The 19154-nt window shown below is 49.8% G+C and overlaps 2 protein-coding genes across 3 annotated transcripts in view; one reads left to right on the top strand and one right to left on the bottom strand.

Annotated features, from left to right (window-relative positions):
- The window catches only part of Wnt5b (Wnt family member 5B), a 124230-nt gene that overhangs the window by 58012 nt on the left and 47064 nt on the right, over positions 1 to 19154 (top strand). The gene's annotated exons all lie outside the window — the stretch shown is intronic.
- On the bottom strand, positions 9432 to 13250 carry Fbxl14 (F-box and leucine-rich repeat protein 14). Its single transcript, NM_001271276.2, has one exon. The coding sequence runs from the start codon at positions 13059 to 13061 to the stop codon at positions 11859 to 11861; it is 1203 nt and encodes a 400-aa protein (NP_001258205.1). The 5' UTR covers positions 13062 to 13250; the 3' UTR covers positions 9432 to 11858.

The raw sequence follows: 19154 nt of genomic DNA, 5'->3' as shown, positions 1-19154 counted from the left end.
AACAGGGTTGGAAATCTGTAATCAGTTTTGCATCTGTCACCAACCGCTATCGTTAGTAAGGATGAGAACTACCTAGGCTGCTGGGCAGGACGGGGACTCAAGGCCAGGCTGTGAGCTGTCACCAGTCTGTGATTAATGCATGCTCAGTGACTTGTGTAAAGGTGACACCGGAAAAGCCCCTGTGAGGCACAGACTCCCTCGTGCGTGCATGCTCTCAAAGACTGTAGTAAGCAGTGCTCGACACTGTGGATCTTACCCATGCGCTACCTTGAGGTTAAGTATTGGAGCGCTGTGGAGACGTATTTGCTCAGCATTGAGGGAGGGTCGGTGTGTGTGTGTGTGTGTGTGTGTGTGTGTGTGTGTGTGTGTGTGTGAAGGAGGGTAACAGGCAAGGTGGGAACATGACCTTTTGCCCTCCAAAACTTGGGAAACCCCAGTGAGTGCTCCAGACTCTGGCAGTGCCTGGGCACTGGGCATACAGGGCAGGGGTTAGAGGTTAATGAATGAGTTCACGCCCCTCACTCAGGATCCTGTGTGACAGTGGTTTCATACATGAGACCTTAAATGGGCTTAAAACAAGACTTTCGAGTTGCATCCAAACTCTCTCTTTCTGCAACAACGGTGTTCAGAGGTGGCTGCCCCTCCATAGGGAAAGGGAGAAGCCAGGCTTTGGTCTCTGAGAGCAGGGCCATGCCTGGACTCCGCATGTCTGAAGCAGGACCAAGGGAAAAGCAGGTGGGGGCAGTCCTGGCTGCCTCTATTCTTCTCTGGTAATCCCTTAAAAAATAATTGCAGCCCCAGACCTCCGCCTCTAGCACATTTTCCACTTGATTAGGGGCCTTTGTCGGGCAGGCAGAGGGGCCTGCAGACGCGGACATTATGCTGGTCCTGCAGTGTCCAGCTGGAACTTTTTCCATCAAAAGGGGATTTTAGTAAAACCATTATCAGGGGCTTAGGGGACAAAGGCCGCTGAGCTGCAAACGAGGGGCAGATTAGTGGTAGCAGCCCGTTTCAGGCCTGTAGAAGGGTGGGAAGGAGACTGCAGTGGCTTGCAAGCGAGTGCCTCGGTTTCTCTGCTAGTTCCTGGCAGATGAGGAAGTGGGGTGAGTGTAGCTGCGGGCTGGGAAAGCGACATCAAGGATGTGCGAGGTGGGGCTGATGTCTGCTTAGGCTTCTGGTTATGTCCACCTAACCTGGAGTTCTCCACTCTGACAGCCCACGGTTCACAAGGAGAAATCAAGAAAGGCCCACATAGCCAGGCAGCAGTGGCACGCACCTTTAATCCCAACACTCCAGAGGAAGAGGCAGATGGATCTCTGTGAGTTCGAGGCCAGCCTGGTCTACAAAGCGAATTCCAGGACAGCCAGGGCTACACAGAGAAACCCTGTCTAGAAAAACCAAAGAGAAAAAACAAGGAAAAAAAGGGGGAAACAGGAAAGAAAAGAAGGAAGGTAGGGAAGGTAGGTCCATGCTAGGTCCCTTTTTAGGGCAGATGGACACCTTTTGAAGGAGGCACTGGGGGATGGGGAACAGAGGGAGGGCCAGGAGAACATTCTGTCCAGCCTATATAGTCCTGTTATTAGAGCTGTGGGATCCCGTGGGCTAATGTCTGGGGAAAGCTGTCTAAGCTTCTGTCATGTTGGGCTCCCTAGAGCCGCACTCCACCTTGATTGAGGAAGTGGGATTACAGGCTGTGGGAGTCAGTTGCCTCCTGGAGGCCCACAAGGGAGCTAACACTGTCTACCTCCCTGGAAGACCCTGGCTTCTCCCTGTGTGCCTTAAAGCCGTGTTGACATTAACTGCTGAACGCAGGCCCTTGGAGTTCCAGCTGCAGGGCTTTGGGCAGGGCATGTCAGGCCTGAAGTGACATTTCTGCCTCAAGTGAAACTGTGTTCTTCAAAATCTACACTAGAGAAAACAGACAGGGGTGGCAGGAGAGGGAGAGGGAGACAGAGAGAACAACAGAAAATATAAAGTCTGCCCCAGGCAGTAGGCGAAGCTGTCAGAGGCTGCATATCAGAGCCACCTTCCCTCCCGTGCTCAGGGCTGCGAGGATTCTGTCGTCCGGCCTCCTCAGTCCTCTGCCTTTCTCTTTCCTGCAGACTTCTTCCCTGGGATTGTTCTTTCCGAACCCATCTCTGTTCTACCCAGTCACTCTGAGACAAGAGACAGATTTCAGCCATGGTTTCCATAACGGGTTTTCATAATCTCCCCTGGGAGACTTCTCGGTCGCTCTGGGAATAGTAATGTGCTTCGTGCTCAAGTGCTGGGTACTAAGGGTCTGTCTTATTTATTCTCCAACAAAACAAAACAAGATTTCTGTATTATTGAGCTAATAATTGGGGCTTGCCCAACTCACAGGCTGGCAGACGTCTCCCCTCCTTTGCCCCACAGCAGTAGCAGCTGCTCCAGACCCACACTTGGATTCTCTCACCTCAGAGGACCCCATCCTCTCTACCCCCAACCCATCCCTCACCGGGGCACATTGTGGGGCCTGACCAAGGAGGCTCTGCAGCTCTGAGTTCCTGTCTCCAGATGCCTCTCCCTGTCTACATTCTGCACTCACTTCCTTGTTAGACCTAACAGGGTCTTGTCTCACAGACCCCTTTAGATTTTACAAAGATGTCTTCATTTGACCAGCAAATAGACTACATTCCTTTGACAATTAAAAAGAAAACAAAAATGTAAACTCCCAATTCATTTTCTCTTTTCCTTCCCCAGTATCAGGATGCTTAGCTCTGTCTTCGTGTATGACTGTAAAATTGTTCCCCACTTGCCAAACTTCGCAAACATAGCACTCTGACAATTTTCCAGAACGAGAATCTTAAGGAATCAGTTGATATTCCTCCCCACCGCTCCCAGGGCCACCAAAGCAGAGCTGCTAGAACTGAGGGGTCTGCATACAACAGTAACACCCCAGACACAGTGCTAGGAGTCACCTCTCTGGTACTTTAAAATTCAGTCTTGGGCTGTTGAGAGGGCCCATCGGATAAAGGTGCTTGCTGCCAAGTCTGACTAACAGACACACATGCGTGCCCACATACGTACGCATACCAAAGAGCGAAAAAAGGTAAAAATTTTAAAAAGTCAGTCCCAGTCTTTGAAGGAAATAATGTTCCAAGTTGTCAACTCTTAGATTCTGGCAGAATTCTTGGGAGTGGGGAAACATCAGGAGAAAGGGTTTGTCAGCTGGAGTTCACGCGGAGCAGCCTCCAAATCATAGACAATGCTGCCACCTGCTGGCAAGATGCAGAAACGCAAACTTGGTGGATAAATTCCTCTCTGTCTTTACCAGAGAATAAACTGTGTCAACTACACTTAATTTTACTGCCTTATATTGAGTCCAAAACCATTTTAATAAAGTAAAACAAAAATGGACCACATTTGTCTATTTGCTGTCTCTAAAACTGCTTGGACACAACTCAGCTTCATTAACAGCGGGGCAGGTAAATCCTGTGGACATGTCCCTGTTTGATAGGAAAATGAAGAGCTTCATGGGCCAGGATGCTTTCTTCCCTCCCCACCTTATGCTGAGATAGGGTCTTATGTTGCTCAGACTACCCTTGAACTCTGTATGTAGCTGAGGACGACCTTGAACCAGATCCTCCCGCCTCCACACATGCATTTGAAAATTTTTGATTAGAGGGGGAGGGCCTTGCCCATTGTGGGTCCTGGGTTCTAAAAGAAAGCAGGCTGACCAGTCCATGAGGAGCAAGCTAGTAGGCAGCACCCCTCCATGGCCTCTGCGTCCAGGTTCCCGCTCTGTATGGGCTTCTGCCTTGACTTCCTTTTATGATGGACTGCGGTGATGTGGGAGTGTAAGTCAAATAACCCGTCCCTCCCCAGGCTGCTTTGATCATGGTGTTTCATCGAAGCAATGGTAATCTGGACTGAGACCCCCAGGCTGAGAGTGGACCCTCAGAGCCCCCTCCCTGTTTAGGACAGCGCCCTCTGCAGGCGTGAGTTGCTTTGCATACTTGTGAGCCCCATGGGCTTTGTGATTGCTACAGCAAGCACTCTACTGAGTAATAGTAATGTCCTCCACCTTTTAGAAACGTGCCCGTTGTCCGACTCTAACGTAACATCTTTATTTCTAGAGCAGACAACAAAGACGCTGTTCGCTGTAGAGCCACGTATGGCACTGGTAATGAATTTCTCATCTCATTGGTAACGCACCTCTGTAGTTCTTTTTGTCGTTGTTTGCTTTGAGACAGGGTTTCTCTGTGTAGCCCTGGCTGTCCTGGATCTCATTCTGTAAACCAGGCTGGACTTGAATTCAGAGATCCACCCGCCTCTGCTTCCTGAGGGCTGGGATTAAAGGTGTGTGCCATCACCACTCGGATGCATTTCTGGAATTCTCCTTGGGTCTTTGAACAATCAGACTCTCCGGTGTATGGGAAAAGATGGGCTTGCTCCTGTCCTGGGGAGGCCACCTGGTTCTGTCTGTCGCCCTCTGACACGTGGCGGCAGGAGAGGTGTATCATGTGCGCTGACCTCAGCAGAGTGGGAGAGCCACTCCCCTTTCTCCTCCAGGCTCTGCAAACTTGACAGCCTTCTCTGTTCCCAGCAGTGGCCAGCCGTGAGCTTGGTGAGGCACAGGGGTGACACAGCCTGGTTTTGACAGATTCCTGAAAGGCTGGCTGAATTGTGTGCACTTGAGATAAAGCAGGGAGGTGACGCTGGTCGTTTTCACGCTTGCTTACGCCATGCTCACGCTCGCTTACGTCATGCCGACCGCCATCTTTATTTGAGGTCAGGCAGTCCTAAGCAATGAACTTAAGGTTTAAAATCCAGAGGGCCAAAATGGAAGGCCCTGGCTGGTTTGCCTTTCATCTGAGAGTACAAGAACTATTTGTCTTGTCTGGTTGAAGACTTGCTGAATTAAATATTATGAGGTAAATCTCGGCGGTGGGCTTACCACCCATCCCAATGTTTTGTGTTCCCAAATGAAAGACAGATACACAGCTGAGCAGTCCTCTGGGTCTAGAGCAGCCAAGACAGACTATATAGGGTTTAGTAAGCGATAACTCGAGACTATTGTCGGGAGGTGGATTTAACCACAGAGGTTAGGCAGTGGCCCAGGCATATTAAAAGTAAAGGTGGTGTGTGTGCGTGTTTCGTTCGGGAACATGAAGCATTGAGGTTTACTAATTAATAAACCCACCGACAGGGCTTATTAATTAAAAATATTACTGCACTCACTGTGTAGCCTTAGCTGACCTGTCACCCACTATGTAGACCAGGCTGGCCTCTAACTCAGAGAACTGCCTGGCTGTGTGAGCGCTGGGATTAGTGGCGTGTGCTACCACGCCTGGCCCAGGAATTGTTTGTCTTAGTGGTCTAATTGCCCTTTCTCCCTCCCTTACCTACCTGTTCAGTTCCAGCCTCTGCACCCTCCTTCCAGAGTCTAAGAAATATCAGGCCTGAGGTGTCTGACTCCTGCTGAGAGACCACTTCTCAGAAAGCCTTGCCCTAGCCTGGGAAATGGAAGCAGCCGTGTCTATGAATAGGGGTGGCAAAGCTTCCTAAGGAGATGCAATGTGACCGACCTTTGTGATATTTTGTGTCATTACCAAGTGAGGACAGCAGTATTACCCAAGCCAATGCTGAATAGCCCCATACTGCTTGAGAAATAGTGACTGCGTCTTGAACGATCTCCCTACCGTCCAACTCCCACATCCTGGGCCCATGATATGAGCGGCCATTACAGACAGGCAGCATGACATGACTGGCTGTTCCACAGAGCAGGTTATGCCCATGCGCCTAGTGTCAGCCGGATGAGCTGTGCACACCGTAATTCCTTGGCGGTCAGGAGCAGCTGTGGCCATGTAATGAGTTCGTGGACGGCTGGGCTGCGTGAGACCCCGTCTTTGTGGAGGCCCTGGATGTAACAAATGAGGGCTCTGACTCTTTGTGGACCATGGGGAGGCATAAGGAAACACCAGTGAGGTCAAGCCTTCACTACTGAATAGAAGCAGCAGCCACGGTTCCAGAGCCCAGTGCAGGACCTTTCAGAGGGCACTGGAGTAATTCATGGTCCCAGAAGTAGCTGCACGTGGGCCATATCTTAGTGTATATTAAAGTCTGTATCAGCTTCCACACTGAGGCAGAATTCTCATGTCACCTGCATGCCATCTTATTGACTCTCCAAGTATAAAATCCAGTGTGCAGTATCAGCCGGCTGTCGACCCAGCTCTCTCCAGTACGCCACACCAGTACTTTTCTTGATATATCGCACTGAGCTGCGGCCTCTTGCCGCCGACACAGACCAGCTCCCTCTTTTGTAACTGAGATGCACTGTTTTCCAGTGTCACAGATACATGATAAGTTGTTTTCTCATTCAGCGCTGGAAATGGAACCCAGGACCTCAAGCATGCTAGGCATGTACTCTGTCTGCCACCCCTAACCCCGTCACTGTGTAAGGGCATGTGGTACTTGGTCCTTAGACAATTAAAAGGTAGAAGAGTAATGAGATAATAAGAACTTATACCAGGGAATGGTGGTTCATGTTATAATCCCAGCAAGGCCTGAGGTCAGCCTGGGCCACATGGTGAATTCCAAGTCAGTTTGCATTAGAGTGAGACCCTGGCTCAGAGAACAAAAAGCAAAACTTTCTTTCCTTGCTTAGGGAAAGGGAGTACACTCTCTGTGGCTAACTCACAGCGGCCGAGATACTGGAAATTGCAGTCTTGTTGGCACTAGGGTGAGTGGCTTCTTAAAGGCAGAATTACTGTGGCAGTAATAAATGTCACCTCGATGGAGGACAGGGTATATGCTGGCTGGCTGAAGGCTAAAGGCAGTCCCACCAGGCAAGATCAAAGTGATCCCTGGGAAAGAGGAAGAGACTAAAACTGATCATCTGCAAGCACTTCCAACACGTTTGCAGTGACCGGGAAACATGTTTGCACCCAAGAGCGAGAACAGCCTGAGGTGGCTGTGCAGTCTCCTCTCACCAGATGTACGTTACATACAAACAGTCGACACCAATTTAAATCCCATTTCTTACCTACTTTGTGAGGTTTGCTTTAAAAAGCACTAACCTAGCACTCAGTGTTGGAACAAGTGCATTGGCAGAAATGGGCTGTGTGGCCCAAGTGTGAGCTTAGGGCTGAACTAGCTGGCTCCCAACCCTGTGCCTTTCCTCATTTCAAGGGCCTCACACCTCCCTCCAGGGTTCGTAATGGCATAAAATGTCTTTCCTTCTATCAAAGGGACAGAATTAGCTTTCTAAAGGGGTGATGTTTGATGGAGGAGGAGAGGGGATCCCATGCCTTCTCTAGCTCCTCCCTACTCTGGCAGAGCAGAACCAGAAGCCTGGGCCTCTTCCTTTCAGAACCGGGAGGCAGCTGCCAGCTGCGTGAGGCCTTGGCTTTGTTCCACAGATCGTATCTCTTACTGAAAAGGCCCTTGTTCCCTGAAAACTCAGTGGTCCTGAAGGGCTACAACTCTCTCCTGTGCCTTTGAAAACCTTGGTTTAGAGCTAGGTTTGGTGGTTTACAAATGCCTGTAACCTCAGGACTAGGGAGGCCAAAGCAGGAGGGTAGCTGTTCAAGTTCAGTGCCAGCCTGGACATTTTGAGTTCTAGGCTAGCCAGGGCTACATTGTGAGACTCTGCCTTAAAACACAGAGACCGACGCCCTTCCAGGGAAACCTCGGGGTTTGGAAGACAGATCATCTGCCCTTCTTTTTTATGGGGTTGTAGGGTAGGTTCTCATCAGCCCACCCAGGTTGGCTTCCAACTCAATAAGTAGCCAAGAACTGCCTTGAACTTTTGTTGCTCTGAGTACCGGGATTAGAGGGCTACACCACACACCCAGTTTATGTGATGCTGGGGTATGCACCCCTAGCTCCTACATCCTTGGAAGAAAACTACAATAAAAGAAACATGTACTTTTAAAAGATATTTATTATAGATTTGAATTCTTTTTTTTTTAATCCGTTTGTTTTCTCTTTAATGGTCCTGGCACCAACTTATAGTTTTAGTAGATGTGAGGTGGGCAGGTATTCTCGCTGCTGGGCTTCCCCTCCTCTGCCTGTAATGCCTGAGGGGGCTCAGCAGGGGGAGAAGTTTACACCACACCCTGGCTTGTAGCCAGAGGTCACTGTGGCCCTCGGACGCTGCAGAAGTTGCCTGAACCCCACTTACAGTTGTATTAAAGGAAGAGGCTACTGTCGGTGACCCCTGAAGAAGCCAGGAGTCCTTTTCCAGTTTCTGTGGCAGATGATTGTTGGACTGTAAGGTTTGTGGTGAATTCCCCTCCCCATCTACCCCAGTGGCTTTTTTCCCCCCGCTCTCCTGCGATGGTCCCGCTGTGCAGCTAGTTTACCTTAAGCAATTCTGCTCGGTTGGGGTCACAGGCATGAGCTTCTGTACAGCCTCTGCTTTTCTTGAGTCTCAGCAAACCCTGAGATATCCTTCCAGCCCTCAAAGCCTCTCTCCACCCTTCCGGTACCGAGCTTACCCTTACTCTCTTTGAAGCAGTAGCTACACCCAGCTCCCACTCACTTGAGGGTCACATCACAGGAAACCAAGGTAGAGTCAGCAACTGATCTTCCAGAGAAGGGGCTTAGTTCAGATTGTGGCTCCCTCCCTGGTTAGGCGATATAAGGCAGTTTGTGCCCCACCGGAAAAACAGGGAGATGGCTTGAAGGGTTAAAAAGTTAAAAAGTACCACGCAAAGCCCAACGTTTTTTTGTTTGTTTGTTTGTTTTTTTTTTTGTTTTCCATTCAAGGGAGAGATGTAGGTGCTTGGTCTCCATTACCAGTTGTAAAATGTTTATCTCCGTCCCGAGAAGTTCTGTATGCTTGCCTAGTTCAGGTAGTGGACGCCAAGACCCATGATCTGACCTCTCAAATGCTAACTTACCAACCTTTAAACATTTACTTTTATTATTTGAAACTTATGTGTGGTGCCTGTGGACATGACTACAGGTGCGCAGTAATCAGATCCCAGTGGAGATGGAGTTACAGGAGCTGCCGAAGGGGATGCTGGGAACTGAACTTCAGTCCTCTGCAAGCACAGTATGTGCTTTACTCCTGAGCCACCTCTCCAGCCCCTTAAACTTACTGTTCCAAGTATTGGTCAAGGGATTATTTCCATGGGGTTAGATAGAGAATGTTAGCGTGGTTTAACTTTCAGACCAGACCATGGTGGAACCCCGGGAGTTGGGCCAGATTCCTAGGAAGCAGGCCTAATTCAGACCACTTCTCTCTAGGGTTCCTACTTTTTGCTGCTGCTGTGCTGTCTTTAGGGAATTAAGGAACAGTAACCTGTGTTGTCCCTAAAGAAGGGGAAGACAGATCTAGCGTCAGACTCTTGGTGACTGGAGAAAGGAACAACGCAGCTTTTGTGTTATGTCCAAGTTTAGAGCTTGAACACTTTATAAGGCCCTCATTCCCACAGCAACCTTGGTTCTAGCTGTCTGCCTGGAATGATGGGATGATCTAGGAACCAGCCATCTTAATGGGTTGATCTCAGAAACAAAGCCCACCTATGTGAAGTCAGGGCTGTGGCTCACTCCCAGGGTGAGCGCAGTCTCCATCCCTCAGCCTACAGAAGTCACACTACTGCCTGTCTACTCAGGAGAACTGTGCTAAAATTGTTAGTATTCCCCTGTCTGCCCTGAATTCAGCCTAGACCCCCACCAATGGCTGAGTGGCCAGCCTGGGTACTAGAAGGGCTTAAAGCGAAAATGTGCCTAAACTTCTAACCAGTCTCCCTAAGCCCCAGCAGAGGGTCTGCCTGCAGCCAGGCCTGAAGGGAAATGTTAAAGAGCACTGCTGCCCCCTTCCGATGGACCTGCACAACAGGAGCATGCGGGACTAGGCCAGCCAGCTAGGAGAACACTTTCAACTTCCCCAGAACAATGGCTGGTCCCCTCCATCCCACACAAGCTCCCAGTGTAAGGATGCCCACCCTATTGACCACTTCCAGAGTTCAGGACCCACTTCCTCCCGATTACCCCTGGGTTTCACCTCCACCACCACCATTCCCCAGAAGAAACTGGCCACTATGGGAAACTGACTCTTCCAAGTCTGGTTTCTTAAAAAAAAAAAAAAAAAAAAAAGTTTCATTTTCTTCATTTTCTTTCGGTTTCCATGTTGACAGTTTAAAACCAAAATTTATAGAACTCTCCAGTCTGATCACATTTCTAGAGACAGAACATTTGGATGTCAGTGGTAAATCTTACACAGAAGAAATTCTCAATCATGAACTTACACCGCATGAGCAAACTGAACTCTACCTTCCTTCCAGTTTCCATGCACACATAACACCTCCCACCTGAGCACGTACCCAACACACAATGCCTTAAAAATAATTCACAGATACAAGGGGGGGATTTTGTGCTTTTTTTTTTCAAAAACATACTTCATATTTCCTCTTTTATTATATAAATATCGGTTTAACCTTTTACTGTAAGAATATAAACGTTTTAAGAGGATCTTTGTTATCATTTATACAAATTCACAAACAGTACAATTAATTGATAAAGGTCTCTGGGTTTCTCCATGGTCTCTCATGTTGCTGTGGAGGACTCTAAAAAAATAAACAAACAAAATATCCAACAAAAATATACATCCTACTCAAAAGCCATTTGTTTTAAAGCCACAGTCCCAACCCCCCACCAAAATAAAGTCATCTATTCCTCCATTTAGAAACAAAAGTTTTTCAAACTCACACGTTCCTCCCATTTCATGAACAGAACACAGATAAGACATGAAGTTCAGTCTCCTCCCTTTCACATAGCCTCGGGCTCTCTGCAGACTCTGAGCTCCTAGACAGGGCTGGAAGCCTCACTGTAACCTTCTGGTGGGAAGGCTTGGAAGAGGGGTGGGATTGGGACGTCATTTGCATATATAATACTCCTTCCTCTTCAAGACTCAATCTGCATCTCAAACAAACGAAAAGGAAGTTCTGCTCTCATTCCTCCCATACATTTGTGCTATAAATTAAGTCAATCTTTAGAAACAAGGTTGGGTCATCAAAACCCAATACAAGGGGTAAAGTCATAGCCAGGATGCGGAAGTGAACACACTGGGCAGAGGGAGGTTAGGAAGAAGTCAAAACCAAAAACAGATACAAACCCAGTGGGCATCTTTCCAGTCTAGGCACAAAAATGTTTCAATCTCAAAATATCTCTCTTGTAGAATTCCAGGGCTTAAGAGAAAAAAGTAAACTAAAACGAGGTAGCCAGACACATATATATAGGACACATATATATATAGAATATATAGAATATACTCAGCAGAAAAAAAGGACTATGATTTCAAATTCTTTGAAAATTAAAAGGAAAGCAGATAAAAAAACAAAACCAAAAAAGAACAAGAACAAAACCAAAACCGAAGTGAGTCGCAGACACCGAAGGGCAGCGATGAGAGGAGACTGGCTACAATGTGGATGAAAAGGCTGCTTTAGTCGGGCTTGCTTTCTACACATTTCGAAATAAAAGCCAGATCACAGTATCCAAATGAAAGTATACGTGAAGGCAGACATCTTTCCTCAACTCCTCGGGGTTGAAACTAGTCCCTCCCCGCCCCCACCCCATTTCCAAATGCAGTGCCCCAGGATACAGTTGGCGGTGGCTGAAAGTCTCCACACCCTGCAGAAGAGTGGGCAGAGAAGCAGCAGGGTCCATCTCTCCACTCACTGCGAAAGGAGAGGAGAGTGGGTAGAGGGAGCAGAAGAACCCCAGACGCAGTGGGGAGGGGCGCCAGACTAGGAGAAAAGAGCCCAGGCTTCGCGTCATCGCCCCATCGCGGCCACTGCCCTGAATGTGTAAGTGCGCGCGTGAGGGTGCGGGAACAGTGGTGGTCCTGGGATGAACAGGGCGGGGCAGGGTAACTGGAACTGCCGCCCTCACCTGACCTTCTCACTGTCCGTCATCTGCCAAAGTCCCAGGTTAAGTACCTTGAGGCAGGGCAGCTGCGTGATGCGCTCCAGGCCGCGCTTGGTGATCCTAGTGCAGCCGTACAGGTCTATGCCTGTGAGCTGGCTCAGGTGCTCAGCGATCAGCTCCAGTCCCTTGTCCGTGATGCGCACACACTGTCCAATGTTGAGCGTGCGCAGCCCGTGCATCTGCCGCACCATGCGGTTGATGCCATCGTCACTGATATGGCAAGAGCAAAGGGAGAGGGACTTGAGGCCGTCCAGTCCCTGGGCTATGTAAGCCAGGCTCTGATCTCCCACCTTGTCACAGAATGACACATCCAGACCGGAGAGGCGCAGGCTGCCCATGGCCAAATGCATGATGCCAGTGTCGCTGATGTTGTCGCAGGAGCGCAGGTTAAGGCTGCGCAGGCTGCCCATGTGCGACAGGTGCAGAAGGCCCGCGTCCGAGATCCCGCCACAGAAGCTGAGGTTGAGGAGCCTGAGGCCCGTCAGCCCTCGCGAGATGTGCTTCAGAGAAAGATCCGTGAGTTTCTGGCAGTCCTGTAGAGTGAGCTGCTCCAGGCCCAGGCAGCCCTCGGCAGCGCTGCGCGTCATGCCGGCCAGGTGCCCGATGCCCACGTCTGAGAGATGGCGGCAGCTGCGGAGGTTAAGGCTCTTGAGGCGCTGCAGCCCCCAGGCGATGAGCAGAAGGCCGGTGTTGGTGATGTTGCTGCAGCCCCCCAGCTCTAGCACCTCCAGGCCCTTGAGGTACTGGGCTATGCGGCCCAGGCTGCTGTCTGTGATCTGCTTGCAGAGGCTCAAGTTGAGAGCGCGCAGCGAGCCGATCTCCTGCACGAACGCGTGGCCCAGGCCGTTATCGGTGAGGTTGTAGCAGCCGCTGAGGTTGAGGCTCTCGATGTTCGCCATGCCCTGGATCACGTAGCTGAGGCTGCGGCGGAGGCTGAGGATCTGCACGCGGCGGATGCCCCGGGCCTGAAGGCTGGGGAACAGCGACGGGTTCGCCCGGCGCAGGTGCAGCTTGGCCTCCACGCCCCGCCACACTGACTTGTGGTAGGCGGCGTCCCGCCAGGCCGTGCACACCTGCGCCGCGCGACCCTTGTCTCGGACGTCCAAGTAGCCGAAGATCATGGCCAGCAGCTCCGGAAACAGGCACGAGATGTGGGTCTCCATCTTCCTCCCGCCGCTACGCCGCGCCGGGTGCAGGAGGCGCGGGCGCCGCCGCCCCGGGAGGCGCCGAGAGCGGGCCGCCGCGGGCCAACGGCCGCCCCTCCCCGCCTTCCGGCCGGGCCGCCGCTCCTCCTCCCGGCGCGTCCGAGCGGCGCTTCCTTCCTGCCTCCCTTCCCGCCCCCGCGCGGCCGCTCGGGCCTCACATCCCGGCTGGGGCGGGCGCCGCGTCCGCGCCCGCGCGCCGCCGCCGCCCCGAGCCCTGCGGCATCCCGCGCCCGGCCGCGTCGCTGCTGCGCGCGCCGGCGAGGCCCGGGCCGGGCGCTCGGGCTGCGGACGGCTTCCTGCTGCCTTTGTCTGCCGTCCGCGGTTCAAACCGCCCAGCCCCGGGCTGCTGGCACTCGGCCGCTGCGCGGGGGAACTCCGAAGCCGCCGCGCGCCGCTCCTCCCAGGCCTAGGCCGCGCGGGTTCGGCTCACGGCCGCGGGCAGCGGGACGTGGCGAACTCACCGGCGTAATCGGGCCCGCGCCCCAGGAGTCGGCCAGCCGCGCTGCGCCCTTCGCGTCCTCCGCGCCGGCACCCCTGCTCAGTGGTACGCGCCCGCGCCGCCGGAACTGGCGGAGCCGTTTCCCTGGAAACCGGGCTCTGCCCTCGGCCGCGGAGGCTTAACCCCATGCGCGCCAGGATGGCTGGCAGCCTCGCCGCATCGCGCAGCCCTTAAGAGCGCCCGGTGTCCCACGGGCCGCTCCCCTCGGTGTCCACGCTCACTCCACGTCCTCTCCAGCCCGCATACTGCATCCTCTCTTGCCCGCATACTCCATCCCTTCTTGCCCGCATTACTTTAACCATCTCACCACACCCACTGCCCCAGTCGGGCAGCCTTCCCACCATTCCTTTCTCTTCAGTATTGAGTCTTAAATTGGAGGAGAAAGTGGGTTTTAGTCAGGATAGTTTGACAGTTCTCACTCTAGAAATTTCTGGAAGTTGTCCAGAGTGCCTTCGGTCTACAGTCTTCTTTTCCGTACACCCATGTGAGTTCCTTTCCCTTCCAACTTTGTGTCATAACTTCCCACCGCTTCTGCTCCTGCCTTGCTGTCTAACCTACACCTGGTTTTGTCTTTCTCTTCAGCCTCTTAGACTACAGATTGCCTGGCCCAACTGTAGGGATACCTAGTATGTCTGTAGGTGCTGACACACATATGCTGTTTGGTTTGGTTAAAGATGCACCAGCCTTGTGTTTTATGTATATTTTATGAACCTAGGGCAGAGCTCAATTCTATACAGTGTAGCCTCGGGTCTTAAATATCTGCATGAAGGATAGGATTTCAGAATTGTGTTTTTACTACCCCTGAAGAGTTTTTAGTTCAGAAAAAAAAGGATCCTGAGAATTAAGTTACAAGTTCACGCTTCTAGATATAAAACAACCTGACTTATCTGGTTTCCTTGACTCTTTGGGAACCTGAACAAGTCTTTTTAAAAATTATTATACTGTGTTTGTTTAATGGGGGAGGGAGCATGTTGCAGAGCCAGTATACAATTGAAGAAGCCATTCCTTTCCTTCTGTCACGTGGATTCCAGCATCGAACTCAGATCAGGAGACTTGGTGGTAGTAACCTTACCTGCTGACATCTTGCGCTGAACAAGATTTGGGATATGTTCCAAATTCGGAATATGATCTCCTTAGCTTTTAGCCACTCCTCTTTTCTAAGAAACAGATACTTTTTAGACCCAAGTGCATACAGAAGAACTAACAGACACAATAAGCAGTAAATCCCACCCGGAAGGTCTTTATCAGGAAATGCAGAGGCTAAAATTCTTGCAGGCCTGTATCTCACATTTCACAGTCCGTTGAGGCCTGTTGACTTTCATGACCTTCCTGAATAATAGAAAACATTGTTTGTCACCAAATAATTCGTGATGTACAGTGTAACAGTTCTGGCTATGCCTCAGTGTGCACTGTCCTCCTGGGGTCATCTGGGTTATCTTCTGTTTAAGCAGCCTCCGGGGCCATCTGTTCTCTGCTCCTACTGTATGAGTGCTGAAGATAACACTCAGCTGGTCAGGCTTGGCAGTAAGCACCTTTTCAAACCCAAGCAGGCTTTTATTACCTTTTACCCAACATGTGTGTGCACATTCACATGCATTTATTTACGAGCACAAGCACAAGTGAGTTCCTCGACACACCACGTGGAAGTCAGAGACCAATTATTTGAGACTTAGCTCTCCCCTACTATGTGGGTCCAAGGAATCAACTTCAGGCCCTCAGATTTGAAAGTGCTTTTACCCACTGAGCCATCTTGCCTGCCCTGAAAGTCACATTTTAAAAAAAAAGTTACTTTCTGACAATTTCATATGTGCTTCTGGGTTGGTTTTTTGTTTTTTTTTTTTTGTTTTGTTTTGTTTTGTTTTTTTTTTTTTTTTTGCCCCTTCTTACCTTCTACCATCCCCTTTCCACTCCCCCACCACATTCCCCTCCTACTTTTGGGGTCTTGTTTTGTGCTGTGCTGTGCATGAGCGAGTAAGGAAGAGAGAGTTACCAGTGAGGTTTTTGTTGCTGATTTGTTTGTTTGTTTGTTGTTTGTTTGTTTGGAGAGCGGGCCTCACTTTGTAGTCCTGGCTGCCTTGGAACTTGCTGTATAGACCAGCCCAGTATGGGACTCACAGTGATCCGTCTGCGTTTGCCTCCCTGGTCCTAGTATTAAAGGCATGCACCGCCATCTCTGGCTCTTTTTAAAAAAGATTTTGCGTGTGTGTGTGTGTGTGTGTGTGTGTGTGTGTGTGTGTGTTTTAAAAAAGATTTTGCGTGTGTGTGTGTGTGTGTGTGTGTGTGTGTGTGTGTGTGTGTGCGTGCGCGCGCGCGCGTGCGTGCGTGCGTGTGTTGGTGAATATATGCCAGGCAAGGGAGTGCCTGAGAAGACCAGTAGAGGTCTTCAGATCCTCTGGTCTAGCCTGGAGTTTTAAGCAGGTGTGAGCCCCCTAGTGGGGATACTGGGAACAGCAAGTGCTCTTCACTAAGAGGCCTCCTCTCCAGCCTCCGCAGTTTTGGCAGCTGAGTATGGATGCCTTGTGTTTATTCAAAGCACCTCACGGACCTCCCTCCATGCTTTTCCTCTTTTCTTTTCCTGGCTGTCTTGAAACTCTCTATGTAGCCAGAGCTGGCCTGGACATAGTAGTAGTCCTCCTACCTCAGCTCTCTGAATGTTGGAATTACAGGTGTGACCCACCCTATCTAGCTACCTTAGTGTGCCCTAACCCCATTTCACACAAAGCAAAGTGCTGGGCCCAAGATGCACACTGAGAACCTTTGAGGTTTTGCTTACCTAGAAAGATCATTTACAACAGCCCTACAATGGCACCTCTAAAAAGGTGGATGCCTGCTTCTACTTCTAGCAGAACTTTCTTGAGTTTACTAAACATACAGCTTTCCATTTATAAGTGTTCAATTATAAATTGCAGGGCCTTTTTCAGCCACAAGAATTATTACCATGTCCAATAACAGCGAGAAACATTTCGGGAAACAACACCAATGGAGAAAAGCTGCTCCTTCACTGAAGGAGTCTGTGCCGAGTCACTGGCAGCCTGTTTCGGCACTGTGGAAATGACCTCCCTTTCTGGGTCACAGTTCTCTTATCTAACACTCAATAGTGTTTGGCCCAGAAGTCTTCCTCCCTCTCCCAATGGTAACGCAGTGGAGCCCAGGTCAAGTGTGCATAGCCCCTTAATTCTGGGATGTGCATGGTTTACAATTCAGGCTTCAGAGGAGCATTTTTCCAGAGTCCAGACCTGATGGTACTCTACTCAGTTACTCAGGGAGACTGAGGTGGGTGGGTCGAAGCAAACTGAGGCCAGCCTGGGCTACAGGGCAAGACCTTCTTTTTAGAAGTCAGAGGACAACACTTTGGAAGTAGCTCTCTCCCTCCACGGGGGGGTCTTGGGGTTGAGTTCAGGTCTCCAGGCTTTAGGCAAGTGCCTTTATTGACTGGGCCATTGTACCAGCAAGGCCTTGTTCCCCATTTCTAGATACTTCTGTTTTCTGAGACAGAGTCTCTCAAACTGGAACTACATGTAGGAGATGACCTTGAACCCCTGATCCTCTTGCTTCTGTGTGGTCAATGCTGGGATTATAGGCAGATACAGCCCTACTGTACTGGGGATCAAACCTAGGGCTTCGTACATGCTGAGCACACACTCTGCGAACTGAGCTACATTCCCAGCCCATCTCTAAATATTTCTTTTTAGTTTAAAAAAAAGATTTATTTTATGAATATTCACATTTTCCCCAAATATATGTCTGCATTATGTGTGTGCCTGGTGCCCATGGAAGCAGAAGAGGTCTCAGATCTCTTAGAACTGGAGTTAGAGATAGTTGTGAACCACTACATGGGTGCTGGGAATCAAACCTGCCCCCTCCCCCTACACGCCTACACACACACACACACACACTCACTCACACTCACTCACACTCACACACACACACACACACACACACACACACACGCACACACAAGAGCCACAGGTGTTTCTTAACCACTAACACATCTCTTCAGCCTCCTTTCTATTCCTGAATATCTCTAACCAGCAGAGTAACTTGGGCCACCTCTCAATTACAGAATATTCAAACAAGAGAACATCCAGAATGGTTGGTCACTCATGCCTTTAATCCCCGCACTTCAAAGCTGAGACAAGAGGACTACCTTGAGTTTAAGAGTTCAAAGCTGGGGCTGGAGAGATGGCTCAGCAGTCAAGAGCACTGACTGCTCTTCCTGAGGTCCTGAGTTCAAATCCCAGCAACCACATGGTGTCTCACAACCATCTGTAATGGGATCCGATGCCCTCTTCTGGAGTGTCTGAAGACAGCGACAATATACTCATACGAATAAAATAAATCTTTTTAAAAAAAAGTTCAAAGCTGGCCTGGTTTACAGAGTGAAATCTTATCTTTAGAAGGAAAAAATGACAGTTGAGAACCTCTTTAAGCAAAAACAGCAAGAGACACACTAACAGCCCTGTTACTAAGTACTCAAACGAGGCGAGAACAGAAGTCCCTGAAGAAGCTATACAAAAGGCTTCCAAACTCAAAAGCGTGCTAATGTCTCCAGTTATGGAAGTATAAGTCAAAGCCAAAGCAAATTCATACCTCAGATTTTAGATGGCCGTATTAACTGAAACTGAAAACAAGCGTTAGTGGTGGTACAGAGGAGGAACCTCCTCTTATTTGTGGATTTCTTTATTTCTTTATTTCTTATTTCCTCCCCTTGATTTGTGGTCCCTGTGAATTCTGGCTTTAGGAAAACACAGCCACGGCAGGAAACAATACAGTGGGCCTGTGTGTGTGTATAAAACCAGAAAACAGAACGAGAAATTCCTACCAGCTGGGGAGCAGACAATTGGTAGTTACTGGTTAAGACTATGGAGCTTACCTTCCGTCCTTTTGAGGCAAAGTCTCACTGGGTCGCTCCGGCTGGCCTGGAACCAAGCTGGTCTCCAGTTTGCAGCCTTCCTGTGGCTGCCTCCTAGCTGGACTTACAGGTGTACACCACTGTGCCTGTACGGGTCAATGTGCTTTGGATGAACAGAATCAATAGAATGACTCCGTTAAAGGAGGAATTACTAGACTGACTTCTGTGGTGCAGAGGAATCCAACAATGGCTGTCTCTCACCAGAGAGGACAAGAATCTAGTGGCACAGAGCCCTGGAAGAAGATACCTGAAGGGCCATTGATCTAAAGTCCATCTTGGAAGAAGCCAATTCTAATACCAGAGAAAGCATCAACAGTAATAGATACTTAGTAGATTAGCAGGCAAAAGTGACATTTCCTTCTTTGTCCTTTAATCTGGGCTGTCTCCTGCAGGGCGTTATCTTCCTACTTATTAGGTATCAGATAGATGCAGAAAACCTCTTACAGCGGTGCCCTGAAGCTTCTCTTTCAGTTGATTACAGACCAGTCAGGTTGACAACTAAGATTGACAACTCCACGCCTGATTGACTGGACAGTCAACTGCAGAGCCTGACCTCGTGGTTAACTTCCAAATGAAAACAATAACAAGGTCATAGTTTTACAAAATATGATACAAACTGTCCCATGCAAAACCCAAAACT

The sequence above is a fragment of the Rattus norvegicus genome, chromosome 4 (assembly GCF_036323735.1).
Source record: "Rattus norvegicus strain BN/NHsdMcwi chromosome 4, GRCr8, whole genome shotgun sequence".
Lineage (NCBI taxonomy): Eukaryota > Metazoa > Chordata > Mammalia > Rodentia > Muridae > Rattus > Rattus norvegicus.
Note: the sequence above shows the minus strand (reverse complement) of the source record. Positions and strands in the feature narration are given on the sequence as shown.

Excerpts from the sequence above, each read along its gene's own strand:
- Fbxl14 (NM_001271276.2), bottom strand. The coding sequence starts at position 13,061 with ATGGAGACCCACATCTCGTGCCTGTTTCCGGAGCTGCTGGCCATGATC.